The sequence below is a fragment of the Sphaerodactylus townsendi genome, linkage group LG15, assembly GCF_021028975.2.
Source record: "Sphaerodactylus townsendi isolate TG3544 linkage group LG15, MPM_Stown_v2.3, whole genome shotgun sequence".
Lineage (NCBI taxonomy): Eukaryota > Metazoa > Chordata > Lepidosauria > Squamata > Sphaerodactylidae > Sphaerodactylus > Sphaerodactylus townsendi.
This window is the reverse complement of record NC_059439.1, coordinates 34489221-34511180: the sequence shown is the minus strand read 5'-3', so window position 1 is coordinate 34511180 and position 21960 is coordinate 34489221. Positions and strand designations below refer to the sequence as shown.

The window sequence follows — 21960 nt, the reverse complement described above, 5'->3', positions numbered from 1 at the left end:
TGGAATGGCTGTTCCAGAGTCTGCGATTTCTATGGCAGATCTCAGATATGAGACCGTTCCAGTATCTCCATAAAGAACAACTGTGTTGGCTTTACTACCTGTTACTACGTCAAATCTTTCCTTTATGTTTTCCATCATGGAAAAATAAAGGGCTGCCGCTGTGATTTGTTGAATTTTTTCGATGAAGGCCAAACAGATGCCATTCTCAGAAAACAGAGGGGACATGGCTTGCTGGAATCGTTCTCCCCGTTCGTCTTCCACCATAATGAGCCCAATCCACGTCCACCTGAAATGCAGAATTAAGTGGAGAATCCCCGTGTACTGCTGGGCTTCACTTGGGACCATCCGATAGATGGAATGTCCCGGGAACATTTCAGACTTTCCTGAAGTAGAGCCATAGGTGACCTAACAGAAGTCAACGTAATCCATGTTAAGTGCAAGGCTCAAAACTTTTCAAAGTGTGCCTCTTCATGTGAGCCAGTGTGTAACCAGCAGAGAAGTGTACACATTCCAGTTGGGTTGCTAGTACATATCAAAGGCTAATCCCTGTTAGGCTTGGTAAATACCCCAAAAAATCAGTAAAATTCAGATTTATTTGGGCATAAAATTATCTGTATGCCTGAATAAGACAAATAACATATTTGGGTATACCTGAATATTCGGGTATATCCGAAAAATTCGGTTCCGTTCTATTTTTTGGGGTTTTTTAGTGTTTTTTATGTTTTGGCCTCTAGGGGGCACATTTTTAATGCTCGTGGCACCAGCAGAGAAGTGTACACATTCCAGTAGGGTTGCTGGTGCAAATCAAAGGCTAATCTCTGCTTCTCTGAGTGGTCATTTATTGAGAGAAATGAAAATAGTTTCCCCTGTTGAGCTGTGAATGTGAAAGGATGGAGTACCAAAAGGTGCATCTGATGAATTGAATGTAATTAGTCATGAAAACCTGTGCTGCCTGTCTGTTGTTTGTCTGTAGCTGGAAACTAACATGGGAGTCCAGCTTTGCTCTTGTGAGTGTTTGAAGAGAACTGTGACTGGCCCAAGGTCACCCAGCAGGCTTCATATGGAGAAGTCGGGAATCAAACCTGGCTTTCCAGATAAAAGTCTCCACTCTTAACCACTAACACCACATAGTGCTAGTGGACACTCTCTGGGAACCAGCTATAACTTCTGTCCCAGATTTTGGATCCATCTAACTTCCCAACATTTTCATTGTATTGAATAGTTCATTCTATTTCTGGGTTGTTACAAAATGCCTTGGGCAAACTTTAAATGGAAAGGCAGCACACAGATACTCAAAAGCGAAGAGGAGGAGGAGGAGGAAGGAGAAGAAAGAGAAGGAGAAGGGAGTTGGTTCCAAAGCATCTTACAATCCGCTCCTCACAACAGGCACCTTGTGAGGTACATGTGGCTGAGAGAGTTTGAAAAGGACTGTTATTGGCCCAAGGTCTTAACCACTAACACCACATTGCAGCAGGTTTTGAATTTTGACATCACTGATTCTCATGTGGAAATATGTTTCAAAAAGAGGCACACATCCCAACATGTATATCCTGTATTTGTATATGCTTTTTAATCTGTTTTTATTATTGTTGTACTGCTGTCTATGCCAATAAAGGCTTGCTTCAAAAAAGAGGCACATCATTAATTTAGAATAATTTTGAAAATGTGTTTCTAAGGGCTTGACTCTTCCACAAATAGTTGAGGTCTGCTCGTTTCTAACTTTTGTCAGATTCCCTTGGAGTAGCCCGTGAAAAGCCTACCTGTGGAATGTTATAGATGGATAACACTGTTGAGATGTAGTGGGAAGTTTCAGCTTCGAGCCCTCCAATGACTGCAATTAGATCGCTCTGGAAGTCGCATTTATAGTTGGGAATAACTCTGTTCGTTGTAGAGAGGAGTTCAATCGTGGCATGATAGGTCTCTCTTGCATTGAGGAAGGTGTTACTTACATGGAAGCCCAAGGTGGCATTGGGTAGGAGCCGGAGGTTTTCATTGATTTCCATCACAGCAAACACCAAGGCCAAGACATGTTGGTAATAACTAGTCCGTACACTATGCCAAGAAACAGAGAGCAGCAAAGCAAAGTTATTGCAACATTATGCTTAATTAGTAATATCTCACTAGAAATATTGATGATGACGTCGAGACGTTGGATTTCCTTGAGCAATAGTCAGGTTCCACCTCATTTAAAATTCAATCCCTCTCTAAATCCAGATATTATTTCTTGGTATTCTATGTTATTCTCTAAACTTTTAATATCTTACTAGACTAGAGAGTCAGAGGTGGGAAACTTTTTAATGAAATTAGCGTCTAAAGTCCGCATAAACTGGGAAAAAAATTAAAATGTGTGGCTTCACAAGCAACACCCGTGAACTGCTATTTGGAATGATTAAGGATTTCTAGCTATGAGCTATCCAGGAGTTTGAGTTGGCCATGTCCCTTTGCTTGGAGAATGGTCAGATCCCAAAGACGGCAATAAGGCAGATACCTCCTAATGCCAAATGACAGTGAGGACACCCCCGAAACACCTGGAGGAGAACATTCGAGCATGACCTGAAGGTCCTAAATATTGCATGGGAAGTGGCTGGAACACTTGCCCAAGACTGGAAATGCTTGAGAGCGCTTGATGCCTGATGTGCTAGTAAGCATGGGAGGATCTAAGTAACTATCTAGATTCAAGAACTGTAACCAATCTACTCAGATTCCACAACCATCTCTTCTGCTAAGCAATCAGTTCATGATTACAAAACAATGTGTTACATAGCTGAAGACTATTCAGTTAGTATTGTCGAAGGCTTTCACGGCCGGAATCACTTGGGTGCTGTGTGGTTTCCGGGCTGTATGGCCGTGTTCTAGCAGCATTTTCTCCTGATGTTTCGCCTGCATCTGTGGCTGGCATCTTCAGAGGATCTGAAGATGGATCCTCTGAAGAAGCCAGCCACAGATGCAGGCGAAACGTCAGGAGAAAATGCTGCTAGAACACGGCCATACAGCCCGGAAACCACACAGCACCCAAATATTCAGTTAGTGCTTTCCATCTGGGGGTCAGCGTGGACAATCATCAGAAAACAACCCCCCCTCACCTTTCCAGAAAACCACAGAATGGAAATTGGTGTCGGGAAAAACCAAGAGACCAAATTAGCCTTCATGTTTCTAGAATTCCATGCAACCCGAACAACTTTTCAGCTATGAATAGGATATGCACAGATAATAGATATGAAGAGAAAAAAAAAACCCGTCCTCCTTACAAGGGGAAATCGTATGCCATAGAGTCAGGCTGCTTGTTGAAATCCGGTTCTTTTGACATAGCATAGACATGAGAACTAATCCCCCCAATGAGGAAATCTCCTTCTTGAAAATGTCGGTGAGGACTGGAGAGGGGTTCTCTGAGGGCGCATTTGCCCTCATGACTCTTACACACGAGCGGATGCAACAGGACCAGCACCAGCACCGCGAGGGATACCATCCTACAAGTGGTTCATCACAATCAAGATCAGTTTCTTCTCACATGGCCATTGGAGCCATTCCAAGTTGAAACCACCTGGCATACGTGATCTTCTCAATACAATTTCACACCTTGTAGATGGAATGTAGGGAACCCCACAGGTCCCTAGCCCTACCGCTGACCTGGGCTGTATTTCTAGTCTAATTCAGAGATGTTATTCCTTTCTAATAAGCACTGACGTGTCTTTGGACTTTCGAGCAGTAATCACAAGGGCGTCGATAATTACAGAGGAGATAATGACACTTTGCCAAGTTGTCGGCAGAACAGTTTGAGGGAGAAAAACAGACACACAAGTTTGTCAAATTTCAGCAAAGTTTTTTCTTCTCAATTTTAGTATGGCAGCTAGGCACAGAACAAAGGAAATCCCTGAAAAGAAGGGTTCCCTTATCCCGCGCCTGTCCTAGTGGCTGAAAACGGGCAACACTGATAGGCCAACATTGATAGCATGATAACAAGGGATATACATGCAGAGAAGTATCTGGGTATTCATATCAATCACCTTGTTGGTAGACGTTTGGAAACACTATGGCCCCTTCCGCACACGCAAAATAATGCGTTTTCAAACCACTTTCACAACTGTTTGCGCACAGCTTCAAAGAGCACTGAAAGCAGTTTGAAAGTGCATTATTCTGCATGTGCGGAATGAGCCTAAGTTAAGAGAATGGGTCAGCGTGAGAGGGATTGATTTAGGCCCCTTCTGCACAGCAAATGTTTGGCAGATTGCAGTTGGGATAAGGTACCCTGTTTTCCTGTTTTCGAGTTCACATGCATCTGTGCAGGCAGCGATTGGAGCCCAAGGAAAGAATCTGGGTTCCTGTTGCGCCTTTGGATGGAGATGCGTCGGTTTTTAAAAATGTCTTCCCATTGATGTGTAGCTACGCAGGCATACACAAATGAACCCCCACAACCATGCTGATGTCTCACGATATGAAGATCTGCGCCTGCGTAGCTGTGCAAAAGGAAAACGAAGCCTCCTGTGCGGCCGTTTGCTCACTAGTGCCTGCAACCTGAGATTTTTGAAAAACTTCCTAATAGCGCAATTCTCAAAAAACCCTGTTTGGGGAAAATAATACAGGGCAGATTCGTTTTAGGGACAGGATCTGTATGATGTCCCCCCCCCCCCCCAATGGTTTTTTACCATTCTCCACCCGTGTTTATTAGCCTGTGTGCATTTTCTATATCTGAATGAAGCTGTTACAGATCAAACTTTCTGGAGGTACTAATTCATACGGTCGTTATTCTTCGGCAGCAACTTGATGGTTCATAACACATACACACCCCTTGTTAATATTTTCAGAGATGTATAGTATTCTTTAATATGCTTTTTTGGGGTACAATTATACATATTCAGCTTTGCTCCATTCAGCAACATAATTCCACCTGTAATTTGATTTCCTGGATCTCAAATGAAATGAAATTCTTGGGATTTTTACGTTGTGCTCTCTGCATCCTAGTGAAATAGGTTCTTTCGTTGCTGCAGGTTCCGCCATGGGCATGTCCTTGAATTTCTTCAAGGGGAGCTTTGTTTCACAGGGCAGCCTCTGGGTGAACCAGTGGGACAGCCTTTGCAACTAGACCTGCAGCATACACCTACCAGCCCACCCGCAGCAAGGCACCAAGGGCTTCTTGTTGGATGCCAGGGGATTCCTCCAGGATCTCCAATGGTCCAGTGGGCAGCCCTTGGGGAAGATCCGTGGCATTTGCACTGGAGGCAATACGGAGACCTGCAGGGGCTTGGTGGCTCCCAGGATCCTCAGTCCCAGTTGAGTGTACCAATGAAAGGCCAGAACTAGATAGAGTCATGGAGTTGCCCCCCCCCCCCGTTCCATATGGGTCTTTTTCCATGTGAGTCCCTAATATCATCAGGTTCGATCATCTCCCCTCTCTCCTCTTTTCCTGGGAGAGATTTGGTTTATGGTTAAGCACTGGCTTTCGTGGGATGCCTAGGTTAGGAAATATTCGCTGTTTTTAAATGACATTTATGATAGCTATGTTTTAATGATTTTATGTATACTGTTTTATGTTGTACACCACCCGGAGCCCTCTGGGGATGGGGCGGAGTATCCAATAAACAAACAAACAAACAAATAAATAAAGGATGCATTAGTAAATAGGATTGGGTTGGCAGCCATTGTGTGCCTCAGGCTTCCAGCTGGCCACATTGGATAAAATGCCACCTAGTGAAAACACCCTCTGAATGTACTGTTGAAGGTTTATCACGGCCGGATTCAACTGGTTCTGGTGGGTTTTCCAGGCTGGGTGGCCGTGGTCTGGTGGATCTCGTTCCTAACATTTCGCCTGCATCTGTGGCCGGCATCTTCAGAGGTGTATCACAGAGGGAAGTCTGTGGAACAGTGTGTAGCAGACTTCCCTCTGTGATACCTGAATGCCAACCACAAATGCAAGCGAAAAACTCAGTATCGAAGATCCACCGAACTCCTTTCCACATCCTGGAAAACTCACCAGATAATAATGGATGATGCGCCATTTTTCAGCAAAGTAAGTCTGCATAGCATGTAGCAGGCAAACCACATCCTGTGCCATACTCCCTACATTCTGAGACATGTTGTGTCCTGACTGGAGTTTCTAAAGGACAGAGAGGGCACCATTGGTTCCTGGGAAGGGCGTGGGCAGAAAACTTATTTACAAGATTCCACAGGTGAAATCAGTCTACATGGCTCATAATATTTCCCCTCGCCAGGTTTAATGTTATGCCTTCTGCCTTGTTGCATGGCAGATTTAATAAGCAAGAAAAGGCTAAACGATTGTGCCCATGTAACGATGGCTCAGTTGAATCTCTGGCCCACCAACTACTATGCTGTCTCAGATTCAGAAATCAGATCCAAGTATGTGAATCTTACTCCTTTACATTTACCCGATCTCCACGATTTAATTAGATTACACTACTTGTTGGACAATCCTGATCCTTCTCTCTGTATGATAGTGGCAGACTTTCTCCTGGAAATTACTAAATGCCAGTAGATTTCCTTCGACCTAACATTTATTTCCTGTATTGCATATCCTTTTTAATGCCTTTTTAAATCATTGTTGTATTGTTGTCTATTACAAAATGAACACAAACAGGTGTGCGGCGTGAAACTAATTAATTGTAATTGTATTGTTGTCTATGCCAATAAAGGCTTGCTTAATGCTAATAATATTTCCCCTAAATTCACAAGTGATTCCATTAGCAATATCATGGTTCAGACCATGATAGAAATTAAGTAAAATGAGTGGTAGATAATTCCTATGTGTTTATAGTAAGTAAAAGTGTATTGTATATAGCCCTCAGCCATCCAAAATTTAGTAAAATAGATATAAAATGAAAAAAATGCATATACAATAGTACAAAGACTTATGTTACATGGGGAAAAATGAAATATAAAAAGTTAAATCACGTTGTAAAACTGAATACTTATCTACCTGGGACACTGATACAATTTGTAAAGACTGCTTGTATTCTTGTATCACGAAACATATAAGAAAAAGAAGAGTTTGGATTTGTACCCTGCTTTTTTTCTCCTGGAAGGAGACTCAAAGCAGCTTACAAACTCCTTCCTATTCACTCTCCACAAAAGACACCTTGTGAGGTGGGGGGGGGGGCTGAGAGAGTTCTGAAGAACCGTGACTAGGCTAAGGTCACTCAGCAGGCTTCATGTGGAGCACCAGAAAAACAAATCCAGTTCACCAGATTCAAGTCTGCCACTCATGTAGGCCCTTTCCGCACGGGCCAAATACAGTGCCCTGGGGATGGCAAAAATGCCCTCCGCAGGGGGGAAAAGCTGTTTACGTATGGAGGAGATGCAGCTGGCTTTGCAGCCATGCGCCACCCCTCACTCTCCCTCCCAATGATTACCAAAGCACGCCATTTTTCCACCCTCACTCCCCGAGCAACGGGTTTTTTTTTTGGAGAAAAGCGGCTTCCCACCCAGCGCTACTGTCTGGCAGAACGGCTGACTTGGCTGGCTGGAAGGTGCCATCCCTCCCCCCTTTGCCTGATTGACCCACTGTCTCTGCGACCGTCTGGCGCATCACTGAGGCCTGGGGACATGCCCCCCCTGCCCTGCGACTCGAGACGGGCAGAGACGAGTAAAGTCCCCGATCAGACAATGCGTGGTGCTCTCTTGGTATGCCGTCTTCCCCTTCTGATTACCAGGACCGTTTTGTTGCTAGCGGTCCCGAGAAGTTGCAGGCGTGGCCATGCGGAAACGGCTGTAGAGTAGTGGAGTATCAAACTCAGTTCTCCAGACTAGAGTTTACTGCTCTTAACAATTATGCCACACTGAATTGCTTACATTGTAGGTTAAGAAAAAATTACTTCAGCTTGACCAGGCCCACAGGGCCTTACTCTTCCTCTTTTTCTTTCCTCCTTAGTAACTGTTTCTTGTTATTCAACTCAGGCTTCAACATCATGATGTATAACTTTGGAGAAAAGATGCAACCTAGCAAACCAGCACTGGAGGACAAGATGGAGAAAATCTCCACGGCCACCATGTATTTCCCCTTGGTGCTTAAGTAGGTTGGAACAAAGGAGATCCAAACACTGCAAAAGACCACCATGCTGAAGGTGATGAACTTGGCTTCGTTGAATATGTCTGGTAATTTCCTGGCCAGGAAAGCCACCGTGAAACTCACCATGGCCAAGAAGCCCAGAAAGCCCAGGACACAATAAAGCATAGCAAGGGACCCTTCATTACACTGCAGTAGGATTTCTTCAGTCACTGAGTGCATGTCAGGATCTGGGGGAAGCCAGGAGGAGAATTAAAAGCCAGCCACTCTGATTACAGGTGCAGATGGTGGCTTGAAGAAGTAGGCAGGACAGAACAATGCAGATTGACAACTGTTTCCCCACCCAGTTCCTAATCCCTGATCCCGGTTTGGTGGCCACGAATGCTAGAACCACAGTGGTAGTTTTGGCCAAGACACAAGACACGGCCAGAGAGAAGACGAGGCCGAAAGCTGTTTGCCGAAGGAGGCACGTGACCTTCTCAGGTCGGCCAATGAATAGTAAAGCACAAAGGAAAGATAGCAGGAGGGAGAGGAGAAGAGTGTAGGTGAGGCTGCGGTTGTTGGCTTTGACAATGGGAGTGTCCTGGTATTTCACGAATATCCCCAGGACCCAAGCTGTGATGAGCGACAGAGAAATGGCAGACGTCGCCAGACCGGCTCCCAGTGTGTCTTCATAAGATAAGAAGCTTACGCCTTTGGGAATGCATCGATTGTGGTCATTGCTGGGATAATGATCTGGAGGACATGAAAAACAGTCATCCATGTCTGAAAAAGACAAAAAGTGCAAACATTTTGGAAAGAGGTACATGTAGAAAGGCAGACAATTTTCAGAATTCACTTTGCTATTGAGGCCAAGACAGTGTTATTAGGCATACTACTCAAGAATTTAATTGGGAAATTCAATCAAGTACATAAGAATGGTAAAATTAAGAAACTTGGTCAAGAATGTCAAGAGATTTAAGTCAGTTATACCAATGGGGTGCATTTCTTCTCAGGAGGTTCCTGGTCAATTGAATCTTTGGGGATGGGGACTGTTCTTGGTTGCTAGGGTAGGACTGCACTATGGATCTCCCGTAAAGACCATTCTTATTCTGTGGTGTCAGTATAAGCCTGTGGTGGCAAACCTTTGGCACTCCAGATGTTATGGACTACAATTCCCATCAGCCCCTTCCAGCATGGCCAATTGGCCATGCTGGCGAGAACTGAAATGAAATGAGTCCCCTGTGAATCTGGAGATGCAAAAGTTCCACCCTCACTGAGTATAAGCAATTATAAGTAAGTGGAAGTAGGAACAAGGTCCTGAAAACATTTTATGAGCTACAAGTAGGGTTGTCATCTCATATTCCTGGAGGTTTTTTGGAGGTGGGAAGGGCCCTAGGGAGGGAGCCAAAGAAGGAACTGAGGAGAGTAAAATTGACCTCCAGCAAGTGATAGCATATATAAAAATTCATCCCCTAAAGCAGCCATTTTCTTCATGAGCTCTGTGGTCTAAAGTTCATTTGGAATTCCTTGGGGGCTCTGCGCCTAACCTGTTGATCGGCTGCCCTAGAATCAAGCAGGAATACCACTTTCCTAGAAAACATCATCCACACCTCACAAGGAGCTTTTGGAAATATTTGGATAATTAGTATCTGCGAACTCTGCTGTGCGTATACTTCATCACAGCCGATATAGTGAAGAAACTCTGCACAAGGTCCAACTTGTACACCTTCCCCGGGTTAGAAATCTTCCCGTCTGGACATCGAAAGCAATCATAGCAGCAAAACGGCTCCCCTTCCTTCTTCATTTTACTGTAGCCTGGACGGCAAACGCTGTTACACATGGAAAAGGGCTGTGGCTGAACATAAGGGGAAAAGACAAATGTTTCCGATGGAGATAATACAAATTTGGAGCTTCTGTCTTGCAGCTCTAATTATTTTGGGGCTACTGCTAGAAGGGCATATTGGCATCACATCTATGCTTTCTGGAGTGTTGTGCTCACAGCATATAGGTTGGGGGCATGATATATGCCTACTATATTGAGACTGAGTGCAGAATCTTCACTAATATATTCTTAGCCACAATGTTCTGCCTTTTGATACCATATCTTCTTTGTCATCATTTTGTACTTTTTCATTTCCTTTTTTTGCCTGTGGCCTTAGGATTGGGTAAAAGTCTGTAAATGGTGCTGAATCAGATGTCAAAAGCAGCAGTGGCGTAGGAGGTTAAGAGCTTGTGTATCTAATCTGGAGGAACCAGGTCTGATTCCCAGCTCTGCCGCCCTGAGCTTGTGGAGGCTTATCTGGGAATTCAAGATTAGCCTGTGCACTCCACACATGCCAGCTAAGGTGTGACCCTTGGGCTAGTCACGCAGCTTCTCGGGAACTCCTCTCAGCCCCACCCACCTCACAGGGTGTTTGTTGTGAGGGGGGAAGGGCAAGGAGATTGTAAGCCCCTTTGAGTCTCCTGCAGGAGAGAAAGGGGGGATATAAATCCAAACTCCACCTCTTCTTCTTCTTCTTCTTCTTCTTCTTCTTCTTCTTCTTCTTCTTCTTCTTCTTCTTCTTCTTCTTCTTCTTCTTCTTCTTCTTCTTCTTCTTCTTCTTCTTCTTCTTCTTCTTCTTCTTCTTCTTCTTCTTCTTCTTCTTCTTCTTCTTCTTCTTCTTCTTCTTCTTCTTCTTCTTCTTCGTGGTGGGATCCATCTTTTCTCATAGCAATCTGCATAGGGTTAAGATATTCTTTAGTGGCCTTTGTATGTGTATCTGCGTTGTCAGTTGCAAAGTGGGTGAGCACCAGAGACAGGGTCTGACTCCACAGTCTTTCTGTCATCTCTCACCCTTGTAACCTATAGCTAGAACTGTCTTAACTTCTCTGTTCTCTGTTGTTTCATTGGCTATTTAAAAATGAGTTGGTTGTCCTTTTGTGGTCCCCATTTTGATGGTCCCATTTTTTTAGATCTCCCCTTCATGCCACTTCCTGACATACCCAGGGGTGGGATTCATCCGGTTCACTGTGACTGGCCCAAGGTTACCCCGCAGGAATGTCGGAGTGCAGAAATACCTGGCTCGCCAGACAAGCCTTTGCCACTCAGGTGGAGGAGTGGGGAATCAAACCCGGTTCTCCAGATTAGAATCCACCTGCATTTAATCACTATACCACGCTGGTGCTGGAAAGTGTCATGAAGTCACAGCTGGCTTGTGGTGACCCTATAGGGCTTTTCATGGCAAGAGAGCTTCAGAGACGTGGTTTGTCATTGCCTTCCTGTGCATAGCAAACCTGAACTTCTTTGGTGGTCTCCCATCCAAATACTAATCAGGGCCCACTGTGTTTAGCTTCCAAGATCTAGATGAGATCCGGCCAGTGGTGGTATTCAGCCGGTTCGCACCACTTCGGCAGAACCGGTTGTTAAAATGGTGCTTGTAAACAACCAGTTGTTAAATGTATTGTCGAAGGCTTTCACGGCCGGAATCACTTGGGTGCTGTGTGGTTTCCGGGCTGTATGGCCCGGGCTGTATGGCCGTGTTCTAGCAGCATTCTCTCCCTAGACGTTTAAGCCTTCAGGATCCTCTCTCTGAAGATGCCAGCCAGGCAGGCATGAAGCGGCGTCAGGAGAGAATGCTGCTAAATTCTGTAGCACAACCATCCCATACTCAAGCTTATAACACCCAACCAGTTGTTAAATTATTTGAATCCCACCACTGGACATACCTGATAAGCTGCTGTCTCTTTTGAATGTTCTGTGTGAGGTCTAAAAGCTACTCTGAATGGGTTTTTTTGTTGTTGAAAGGAGGGGTGTCACTATTTCAGTGAACGCGTACGAAATACAACAATGTATCTTGAAAGATTCACCGGGTCAAATTGAGAGTTAGCAACACTTTTTGAATCCCGGGGAAGGGATTAGAGGTGTCCAGAAATAAGAACGGCCCAAACCTGGTTAAATCCACTTGGCCATTCAATGGCATCTTCAGAAATGGTAAATATGCTGTCGGGAGGAGCCTTTGGGTCTACCCTTCCAACTCTGACTCTCCGGAAGGACTGGTTCGGAAAGGTGACCCAGTTGATAATATCGAATCCAGCTACCAATTCCCCATTTTGGTCAAAGGACACCTCTTCCCCAACACTGTTGTTAAAGACGATGCTTTTCAGGAAATGATAGAGCTGAAGAGAAAGAAGAACAATCATTCCTAAACAGAGGGCTCAAATTCTGAATTGGTGAGCTTTTAGCCCTCTTTTTTAAACACCCCTCTTCCAGTGATGGGATTCAGCCGGTTCGCACCACTTCGGCAGAACCGGTTGTTAAAATGGCTCTTGTAAACAACCAGTTGTTAAATTATTTGAATCCCACCACTGCCCTGTTCCCAATATCTCAAAGGATGAATAGCATTTACAATAATCCACAGCATTCTTGGGACAAAGTTCACTTTGGCACTAGGAGTTGTTAGTAAATAGACAGAGTCCTCCTAAGTATGATAAAACTGTACCTGCATAGATGGATAGCTTTGAAACTCACAATGTTCTCGATTTAAACTTCAAGGGGAAGGAGACTATCTAGGCACTGGAGCTTTCTTATCTATCTGCTTATCTATCTGCTGCGTGCTACTGCCCCCAAATAGTGCGTGGTCCAGCGGTGCTCCCCACGAGTCTGGGCTGCGACAACGCAGCCGCCCCGACTCTGCGCTCCAACGTCCCTTCAGCGCACGTCATTTCTGACGCTGGAAGAAACGGCACTTTCTGACTGCCCCGCGCAGAGCAGAGCGCGGGGCAGTGGGGAACTCGACCCCGCGCCGGAAATCGCTCGCGCTGGGAGTGGCGCGCGGCAAATCGTAAGTGGGGAAAGGTGGCTTGAAGAAGCCACCGATTACCTCATAACAGGCTGAATGATCCTGCATTACCTGCCATGGTTGTTGCTGCAGCTTCAAAATCCCTCCACCTGTCGGACTATTTTGTCTGGATGTGGACGAACGCATGGCATGCACAGAAAGGGCCACAGCATAGACTGCATTGTAGACACTGTAGCTGTGGCCAGTCATGGTCATTTCAAAGACAGATCCCGGAAGGGTCTCCAGCTTCTCCTCCCCACTGCAGATCTTCTTAGCCACCCCATTTGAGTCAGAGCCAAGGAACGAGCAGTTAAACACATCTTCCCAGAGGTCCTTGATGAAGCCATCTTCTTTTTCCACGTGAGGGTTTCTCCTCTGGAGGAAGTTCTGGAACCCCAGCACCTCCCGCGAGTGAACGGCGAAGGATACGGCACCATGGATGAAGTCCAAGTCCCAATTTCGCTGAAAGGCGAGTGATGTGAATTCCATCTGGGCTGTCATAACCCAGACTTTTTCCGTCACCAGTCTGTTGTTGAAACGTGAGAAATACAACAACATCCTCAAAATCATCATGCTCTGAATTTCTCCGTGGACCACCAGCACATTGGCGGTACTCTTCATGGCAATGTTGTATAAATTCATTCCCCTCTCCATCACTTCAGCAATATTATTGGAAGATGCTATTTTGGGGAATCTTTCTATGAAGGCAAAGCAGATGCCTTTCCGGGAAAAGTCGGGAAGCACGCTACGTACAAAAACCTCTGCACTTTCGATATGCAAATATATCACCCCAATCCACGTCCACCTGAAATGCAAAAGTAACCGGAGAATCCCCATATAATGGTAGTTTCTATTTGGGAACATCCATTGGATGAAAACAGACTGACTCTTGGCGTTTATCACTGAAGGCGACCCATATGTGAGCTTGATGGAAGGAAAGAAAAGACAGGGGAGAGAAGATATAATTCCTAAATAAAAAAATAGCAGGAATGCATGGATAGGCACTAGGCCCGTGGTGGCGAACCTTTGGCACTCCAGATGTTATGGACTACAATTCCCATCAGTCCCTGCCAGCAAGGCCAATTGGCCATGCTGGTAAGAAGGCTGATAGAATTGTATCCATATCTGGAAGATCTCAAATTCTGCCCTGTCATAAATGATAGAGCACACAGAAATGTTTAATTTGGCCTGAGAGAATTCGGAGATTCTTTTTTGTTCCCACAGAAGTGCCCACATGCACCAATAACTTAATACTGATTTATTTTTTCCTCATGTATCTCAGTGGTAGAATATCTGCTTGGTGCCCAGGTTGGATACCTCACATCTCCAGTTAAAGGATCATGGGGTTTCAGAGAGACCCTTCTCTGCCAGAGATCCTGCAGATGTGCTGCTCCATGTAGTAGATACATTTAATAGAATGTTATTATCTACTACTACTACTACTACTACTACTACTACTACTACTACTACTACTACTACTACTACTAAGCAGTAAGTACTACTACTACTAGTATGCTTAAATCTAATATCCTGCTTTTCCCACTATATAGTTATAGATCAGGGGTAGGGAACCTGCGGCTCTCCAGATATTCAGGAACTACAATTCCCATCAGCCTCTATCAGCATGGCCAATTGGCCATGCTGGTAGGGGCTGATGGGAATTGTAGTTCCTGAACATCTAGAGAGCAGCAGGTTCCCTACCCCTGTTATAGATGAAATACAATTTTATTCAAATCGTAAAATACAAATGATAAAACAGGTATGACATAGGATATGGTAATATACATACTATAAAGGGGGCTTCTAATATTATTAATATAACGTAGTCTCTTCACATCTAAAACTCTTTGGCTCATTCCGCACATGCAGAATAATGCACTTTTAAACTGCTTTCAATGCTCTTTGAAGCTGTGCGGAATAGCAAAATCCACTTGCAAACAGTTGTGAAAGTAGTTTGAAAATGCATTATTCTGCATGTGCGGAAGGCGCCTTTGTTTAACTGGGGTCATAGATAATATAGTGCATAGATTGAAGGAATTGCTGTGATAAGCCACAGTATCACCATTTAAATCACATTTTAATTAACAAATCAAGGGTAATCATCAGGTGTATTCTACTTTGATCTGGATTTGGCTTTTAAGTGTCAAGTAAGCTGTCTCCTCTTATGCCACCAAACCACCTGCCTCCTTTTCTCTTCTTAAAGCCAGTGTTGTATGCCCAGAGCTTACCTGTGGAATTTTGTAGTTGCTTAGAATGGGGGCCATATGGACATCAGTGTCAGAGGATGGTCCCCCAATGACAGCCGTTGGAGTGTTCCGGATGTCACACTTGTAGTTAGGGACTGATTTGCTCTGAGTAGAGAGAAGGTCTATTGCAGCAAGGTGGGTAAATCTTGCACTGAAATAACTATTATAGATTTGGAAGCCCAGGGTGATGTTGGGTAAAATGCGTGGGTTTTCATTGATCTCTTTGGCAGCAAAAGCCAAGGCCAGGATATGCTGGTAGTTCTGAGTTATAATCCTGCAACCGAATTACACACTGTATGAAGAATAGATTGCAACATTCTATGCGTATCAGACATAGAACATAGCTGGCTGTGGTTGGTTTTCCAGGCGGTATGGCCATGGTCTAGTAGATCTTGTTCCTAACGTTTCACCTGCATCTGTGGCTGGCATCTTCAGCGGTGCATGACAGAGAGAAGTGTCTGTTACACCTCTGAAGATACCAGCCACAGATGCAGGTGAAATGTTAGGAACAAGATCTACCAGACCATGGCCACACAGCCTAGAAAACCCGCAACAACCAGTTGAATCTGGCCATGAAAGCCTTCGACAATACAAAGAATACAGCATTCACCATATTTCAGTACAGGATGTTGGCTGCAGAAATTCTCTTGGGCCTTTACTGCCCCACATCAGCGAAAGGACCAACAAGAATCCATCAGGACTGTGGATCAGTGGTTGCAGTATGCAAAACAGATTTACTGCTACTACATCTAGTTATTTGCAACCCCTTTCTGCACCAGGAGAAGTCCATCTCTACTTAAGCTGGTCTGGAAATGTCAACCGATTCCCCCCTTTTCTCTGCAGTCCCTTTCACTGCATCTGAAGATATCCCTGAAGGTTGTTTTCAGAGGGATGTAGAGCTTTAAAGAAGTTGCAGAAAATGCCTGCTGTGTGAACAGCACTACCTGCAAGAACGTTCATAAGGATAAAAGGGCAGTAAGAGAATGGAGTGGATCTAAAAGTTGCTTTTTCAATCAAGGAACAGGATTGCCGTTTATTCTAATATACAGTTTATCCTGCTCTTACTGCATTGCCTACTCCTTTTGCAATCCACTTTTCTGCATTTATATATTATTTTGATGCCTTTCTCTTTTGTGTGGTTTAGCTAATTCCTGTAATCCTAGTCCTGTTGTGCTGTTGAATGGTTGTCTTCTGCTGTCTGATTACATTATTCATATAAGCTAGAGTCAAATCCAACAGTCCTTTAAAGACCAACAATATTTTGGGTGGGTAGAAGTTGTCAAGTGTCAAAGCTCCGCTTATCAGGCATCTGGTATCTGACTTTCAAAAGCGTATAGTCTGAAAATCTTGTGTGCCTCCAAGGAGCTACTAGACCTGAGTCTACCTCTTCTACTACAGACTGACATGGACACTATTTATATCATGTCATTGACCTTGAGTCAAAGCCAGAACAATTATATCTATATATCTATATGTGCGTGTGAGTGTGTGTGTGTATATATATAGAGAGAGAGAGAGAAGAAGAAGAAGAGAAGAAGAGTTTTGGATTTATATCCCCCCTTTCTCTCCTGCAGGAGACTCATAAGAACATAAGAACATAAGAACATATGAACTAGCCTGCTGGATCAGACCAGAGTCCATCTACTCCAGCATTCTGCTTCTCGCAGTGGCCCACCAGGTGCCTTTGGGAGCTCACATGCAGGATGTGAAAGCAATGGCCTTCTGCTGCTGCTGCTGCTCCTGAGCACCTGGTCTGCTAAGGCATTTGCAATCTGAGATCAAGGAGGATCAAGATTGGTAGCCATAGATCGACTTCTCCTCCATAAATCTGTCCAAGCCCTTTTTAAAGCTATCCAGGTTAGTGGCCATAACCACCTCCTGTGGCAGCATATTCCAAACACCAATCACACGTTGTGTGAAGAAGTGTTTCCTTTTATTAGTCCTAATTCTTCCCCCCAGCATTTTCAATGGATGCCCCCTGGTTCTAGTATTGTGAGAAAGAGAGAAAAATTTCTCTCTGTCAACATTTTCTACCCCATGCATAATTTTATAGACTTCAATCATATCCCCCCTCAGACGTCTCCTCTCCAAACTGAAGAGTCCCAAACTCTGCAGCCTCTCCTCATAAGGAAGGTGCTCCAATCCTTCAATCATCCTCATTGCCCTTCTCTGCACTCAAAGGGGCTTACACTCTCCTTGCCCTTCCCCCCTCACAACAAACACCCTGTGAGATGGGTAGGGCTGAGAGAGCTCCGAGAAGCTGTGACTAGCCCAAAGTCACCCAGCTGGCGTGTGTGTGGGAGTGCACAGGTTAATCTAAATTCCCCAGATAAGCCTCCACAGCTCAGGTGGCAGAGCTGGGAATCAAACCCGGTTCCTCCAGATTAGATACACGAGCTCTTAACCTCCTACGCCACTGCTGCTCCTTTATATATATATAAAGAAGAGACATAATAACAATAGACAGCCTTCATGGGTTGGGGGGAGCTTAAATGACAATCATTCATCCCTTAAGCAAAGCCAATCAAGAAAACCAGCCTGATTGACTGCCGTGTCTCCTTACATGAGTTCCTCAACTTCTTCCCAGTGAGGATATCTTGTAAATGTGATCCTTTCCGAAGTGATATAGATTTGTGAGATGATGCCACCAATAACGAACTCTCCCAATTGATAATACTTGTGAAGAATGGACAGAGAGTCACAGGGTATGCAGTTAAAGGGGGAAGCCTTGCCCGTAGCCTGAGGCAACAATATCAGCAAAAGCCCCATCAATACCAGCATCTTGCATTGAAGCATTCCTTCTCGACTCCAATTCATCTGTGCCCACTTTTCCATGAAAGTGTTTGAGTAGTGCAGCCTCACACCGCTCGATGTTGGTTCATAGTATGACTGGTATTAAATATCAGCAAAAATGCTGTAAGCCTTTGGTCACATCTCTGAAAATTGCTGGGTATGTTAATAACATTGTCAATCTTGGTATGCAGTTTTGCTGGGGAACTCCTTTGGGATCTGGAGAAGACCTTACAATAAATGATGGTCAGTCTGATAATTACAGGGACCAGAATTAATGGCTCTGAGCTCTAGAGCTTTACAGATGTTGCAGAGGAAAACATATTTATCTCATCTATGAGGAAGTTTCTAAAGTCCTGCCCAGTAGAACAGTTTCTAGAACCTTTCCTGGTTTAAAGTCAGGCTGACTATGTGGCAAGTGTTTGGGACTTCTTCTTTTCCCCTTTTTGAAGTAGGGGACAACGTTTGCCCTCCTCCAGCCTGCTAGGACTTCTTCCGTTCTCCAGGAATTCTCAAAAATTATTGCCAGTGGTTTTGAAATTACTTCTGTCAGCTATTTGAATACCCTTGGATGTAGTTCATCAGGCCCTGCTACTGTGAATTCATTTAGGCCAGTGGTTCTCAACCTTCCTAATGCCGCGACCCTTTAATACAGTTCCTCATGTTGTGGTGACCCTCAAGTCAACATTTATCCATTTTACAGATGGAGAACACTGATGCAGAGAGTCTTAGGCGACCCCTGTGAAAGGCTCGTTCGACCCCCAAAGGGGTTGCAACCCACAGATTGAGAACTGCTGATTTAGGCCCTTTCTACACATGCAGAACAATGCACTTTCAATCCCCTTTCAATGAACTTTGCAGCTGGATTTTACTGTGAGGAATAGCAAAATCCACTTGCAAACAATTGTGAAACGCAGCATTCAGACCCGTATTAAGGATCACGAAAGACACTGTCGGCTTAACCATCCTGAAAAATCTGCAGTTGCAGAACACGTGTTAAACAAAACTGGACATAATATTTTATTTGAGAACACTGAAATTCTGGACAATTCAGAGGCTTACTATGTCAGACTGCACAGGGAGGCCATTGAAATTCACAAGCACCAGGACAACTTCAATAAGAAAGAAGAGACGTTAAAAATTAGCAAAGCCTGGCTCCCAGTACTTAAAAAATGGACTGAAAAACCCCACTCGCAATACAATGCACTCAACCACACCTTTGCATAGCAAGTTCCACCCAAACACTTAATGATTGGTTCCCCATCCTGGGACATGGACAATATACCAAACTTTCCCTTCTCACTTAGACACATGACTTTTCTGTGTGAAAAGTCTGTGTGAAACAGACTTTTCTCTGTGATACACCTCTGACGATGCCAGCCACAGATGCAAGCGAAACTTTAGGAACAAATCCACCAGACCACGGCCACACAACCCGGAAAACCCACCAGAACCAATTGTGAAAGTGCTTTATTCTGCATGTACAGTATTACGTCTTTACCTATTCCGTGCCTGATTTCACCTACTGCATCATCCGCTTCATTTTCCCCAGACTGAGCACTGTTTTCATTTTGGAAATGGACCAATACAAAAAAAGGCATGCTTAGTTCTGGCTTTTCTTCATTCCCGATGAGCATTTCAGCATCTTCTCCACACAGTGAGTAGTCAGGGTTAGGGCTGTTGGATTATTAGTCTTTTCTAGGTGAGTGCAAATTGCCACTGCTGTGAAAAATAGGTATTCACATCAGCAACCGAATATCTACATGGGTCTTTCAACTTGTTTCCTTCTGTCAGTCGCCATTTTCCTTCAGTTTTGTTTTACTGCACCACAAAAAGACTTTTAGTGGCCTTTTCAAAAGTGTTCATTGTTGTAGCAATATATGATTATAAAAATCACCATTTTAAAAAACAACTAGATTCAAGCCCATCCGCACCTGGAGGAACAAGATTTTCAGAGTATGAGCGAACAATAATGACATTTATACAATGATGAAGGGAATTTAGTTAGTTATTCTATTATTTTATTTATTTCATTCAATATATAAGATGCCCTATGTCAACATCAAACAGGTATCCTTCTCTCAGCATGAACTCTGCTGAAACCAATATTCTTCAGAAGGATTTTAATATAGAGCAGCAGTGGCGTAGGAGGTTTAGAGCTCATGTATCTAATCTGGAGGAACCGGGTTTGATTCCCAGCTCTGCTGCCTGAGCTGTGGAGGCTTATCTGGGGAATTCAGATTAGCCTGTGCACTCCCACACATGCCAGCTGGGTGACCTTGGGCTAATCACAGCTTCTCGGAGCTCTCTCAGCCCCACCCATCTCACAGGGTGTTTGTTGTGAGGGGGAAGGGCAAGGAGATTGTAAGCCCCTTTGAGTCTCCTACAGGAGAGAAAGGGGGGATATAAATCCAAACTCCTCCTCTTCTTCTTCTTCTTCTTCTTCTTCTTCTTCTTCTTCTTCTTCTTCTTCTTCTTCTTCTTCTTCTTCTTCTTCTTCTTCTTCTTCTTCTTCTTCTTCTTCTTCTTCTTCTTCTTCTTCTTCTTCTTCTTCTTCTTCTTCTTCTTCTTCTTCTTCTAGATCAAATACATTAATGGAGGAAAGCTTTGCTAATAGCTACCAACAGAGTTAAATAAAGAAGCCTTAATGCAGTGTACAAGGATGGATGAAATGTCATGGGAATACCAGAGGTGGGATCCAACCAGTTCTCACTAGAGAACTGGTTACTTCTAGAGAAGTGGTTACTAATTTTTTCTGAGTGCCGAGAAGAGGTTACTAAAGCAACCTCCCTGCCCAATAGGGATTGGAGGTGCGTGTATGCGACGGCGCCACTGTTTGAATCCCACCACCATCGGAACCTGTTATTAAAATTTTTGGATCCCACCACTGGGGAAGACCTTGAACTCTGTGCCCCATTTGTAAGTCCTCCAGGGCAACTGGTTGGCACAGTTCAAAAGGAACATTGTTCTGCTTGGGGCACTGATATGATATGGAAGGGTTCTACTTATATGCTTATAGAATGGAACACATAATTGAATAATATTGTGTTGCTCAGAATGTGTCTTAGAATAAGATTACTTCAGCTTGACCAGGCCCACAGGGTCTTACTCTTCTTCTACTTTCCTCCTTAGTAACTGTTTCTTATTATTCAACTCAGGTTTCAGCATCATGATGTATAATTTTGGAGAAAAGATGCAACTTAGCAAACCAGCACTGGAGGACAAGATGGAGAAAATCTCCACGGCCACCATATATTTCCCCTTGGTGCTTAAGTAGGTTGGAACAAAGGAGATCCAGACGCTACAAAAGACCACCATGCTGAAGGTGATGAACTTGGCTTCATTGAATATGTCTGGTAATTTCCTGGCCAGGAAAGCCACCGTGAAGCTCACCATGGCTAAGAAGCCCAGAAAGCCCAGGACACAATAAAGCATAGCAAGGGACCCTTCATTACACTGCAGAAGGATTTCTTCAGTCACTGAGTGCATGTCAGAATCTGGAAACGGGGGAGAGGTCGCCAGCCATACGGTGCAGATGGTGGCTTGAAGAAGTAGGCAGGACAGAACAATGCAGATTGACAATCGTTTCCCCACCCAGTTCCTAATCCCTGATCCCGGTTTGGTGGCCACGAATGCTAGAACCACCATGGTGGTTTTGGCCAAGACACAAGACACGGCCAGAGAGAAGACGAGGCCGAAAGCTGTTTGCCGAAGGAGGCACGTGACCTTCTCAGGTCGGCCAATGAATAGTAAAGCACAAAGGAAAGATAGCAGGAGGGAGAGGAGAAGAGTGTAGGTGAGGCTGCGGTTGTTGGCTTTGACAATGGGAGTGTCCTGGTATTTCACGAATATCCCCAGGACCCAAGCTGTGATGAGCGACAGAGAAATGGCAGACGTCGCCAGACCGGCTCCCAGTGTGTCTTCATAAGATAAGAAGCTTACGCCTTTGGGAATGCATCGATTGTGGTCATTGCTGGGATAATGATCTGAAGGACATGAAAAACAGTCATCCATGTCTGAAAAAGACAAAAAGTGCAAAACGATGGGCTCCTTTCAAAGTTCTCACTTTCTATAGTTTCTAACCATCTAACTGCCCTCCCCCGAGTTCATC

General features: G+C 44.4%; 2 protein-coding genes across 2 annotated transcripts in view; both read right to left on the bottom strand.

The window, feature by feature from the left end:
• Positions 1-205: 205 nt before the first annotated feature.
• Positions 206-19486, bottom strand: LOC125444386 (vomeronasal type-2 receptor 26-like). The gene is made up of 11 exons (XM_048516797.1): positions 19376-19486; positions 17623-17798; positions 15042-15219; positions 12886-13737; positions 11918-12151; positions 9730-9845; positions 8290-8784; positions 7854-8258; positions 5100-5210; positions 1761-2052; positions 206-286 (listed from the first exon to the last, which is right to left on the bottom strand). The coding sequence occupies exons 1-11, from the start codon at positions 19484-19486 to the stop codon at positions 206-208; spliced, it is 3051 nt and encodes a 1016-aa protein (XP_048372754.1).
• A 1468-nt stretch (positions 19487-20954) lies between these two features.
• Positions 20955-21960, bottom strand: part of LOC125444385 (vomeronasal type-2 receptor 26-like) — a 33182-nt gene continuing 32176 nt past the window's right edge. The window contains exon 6 of the mRNA XM_048516796.1: positions 20955-21865. Within this exon, the coding sequence (XP_048372753.1) occupies positions 20955-21865 (911 nt within the window). The remainder of the gene's footprint in view (positions 21866-21960) is intronic.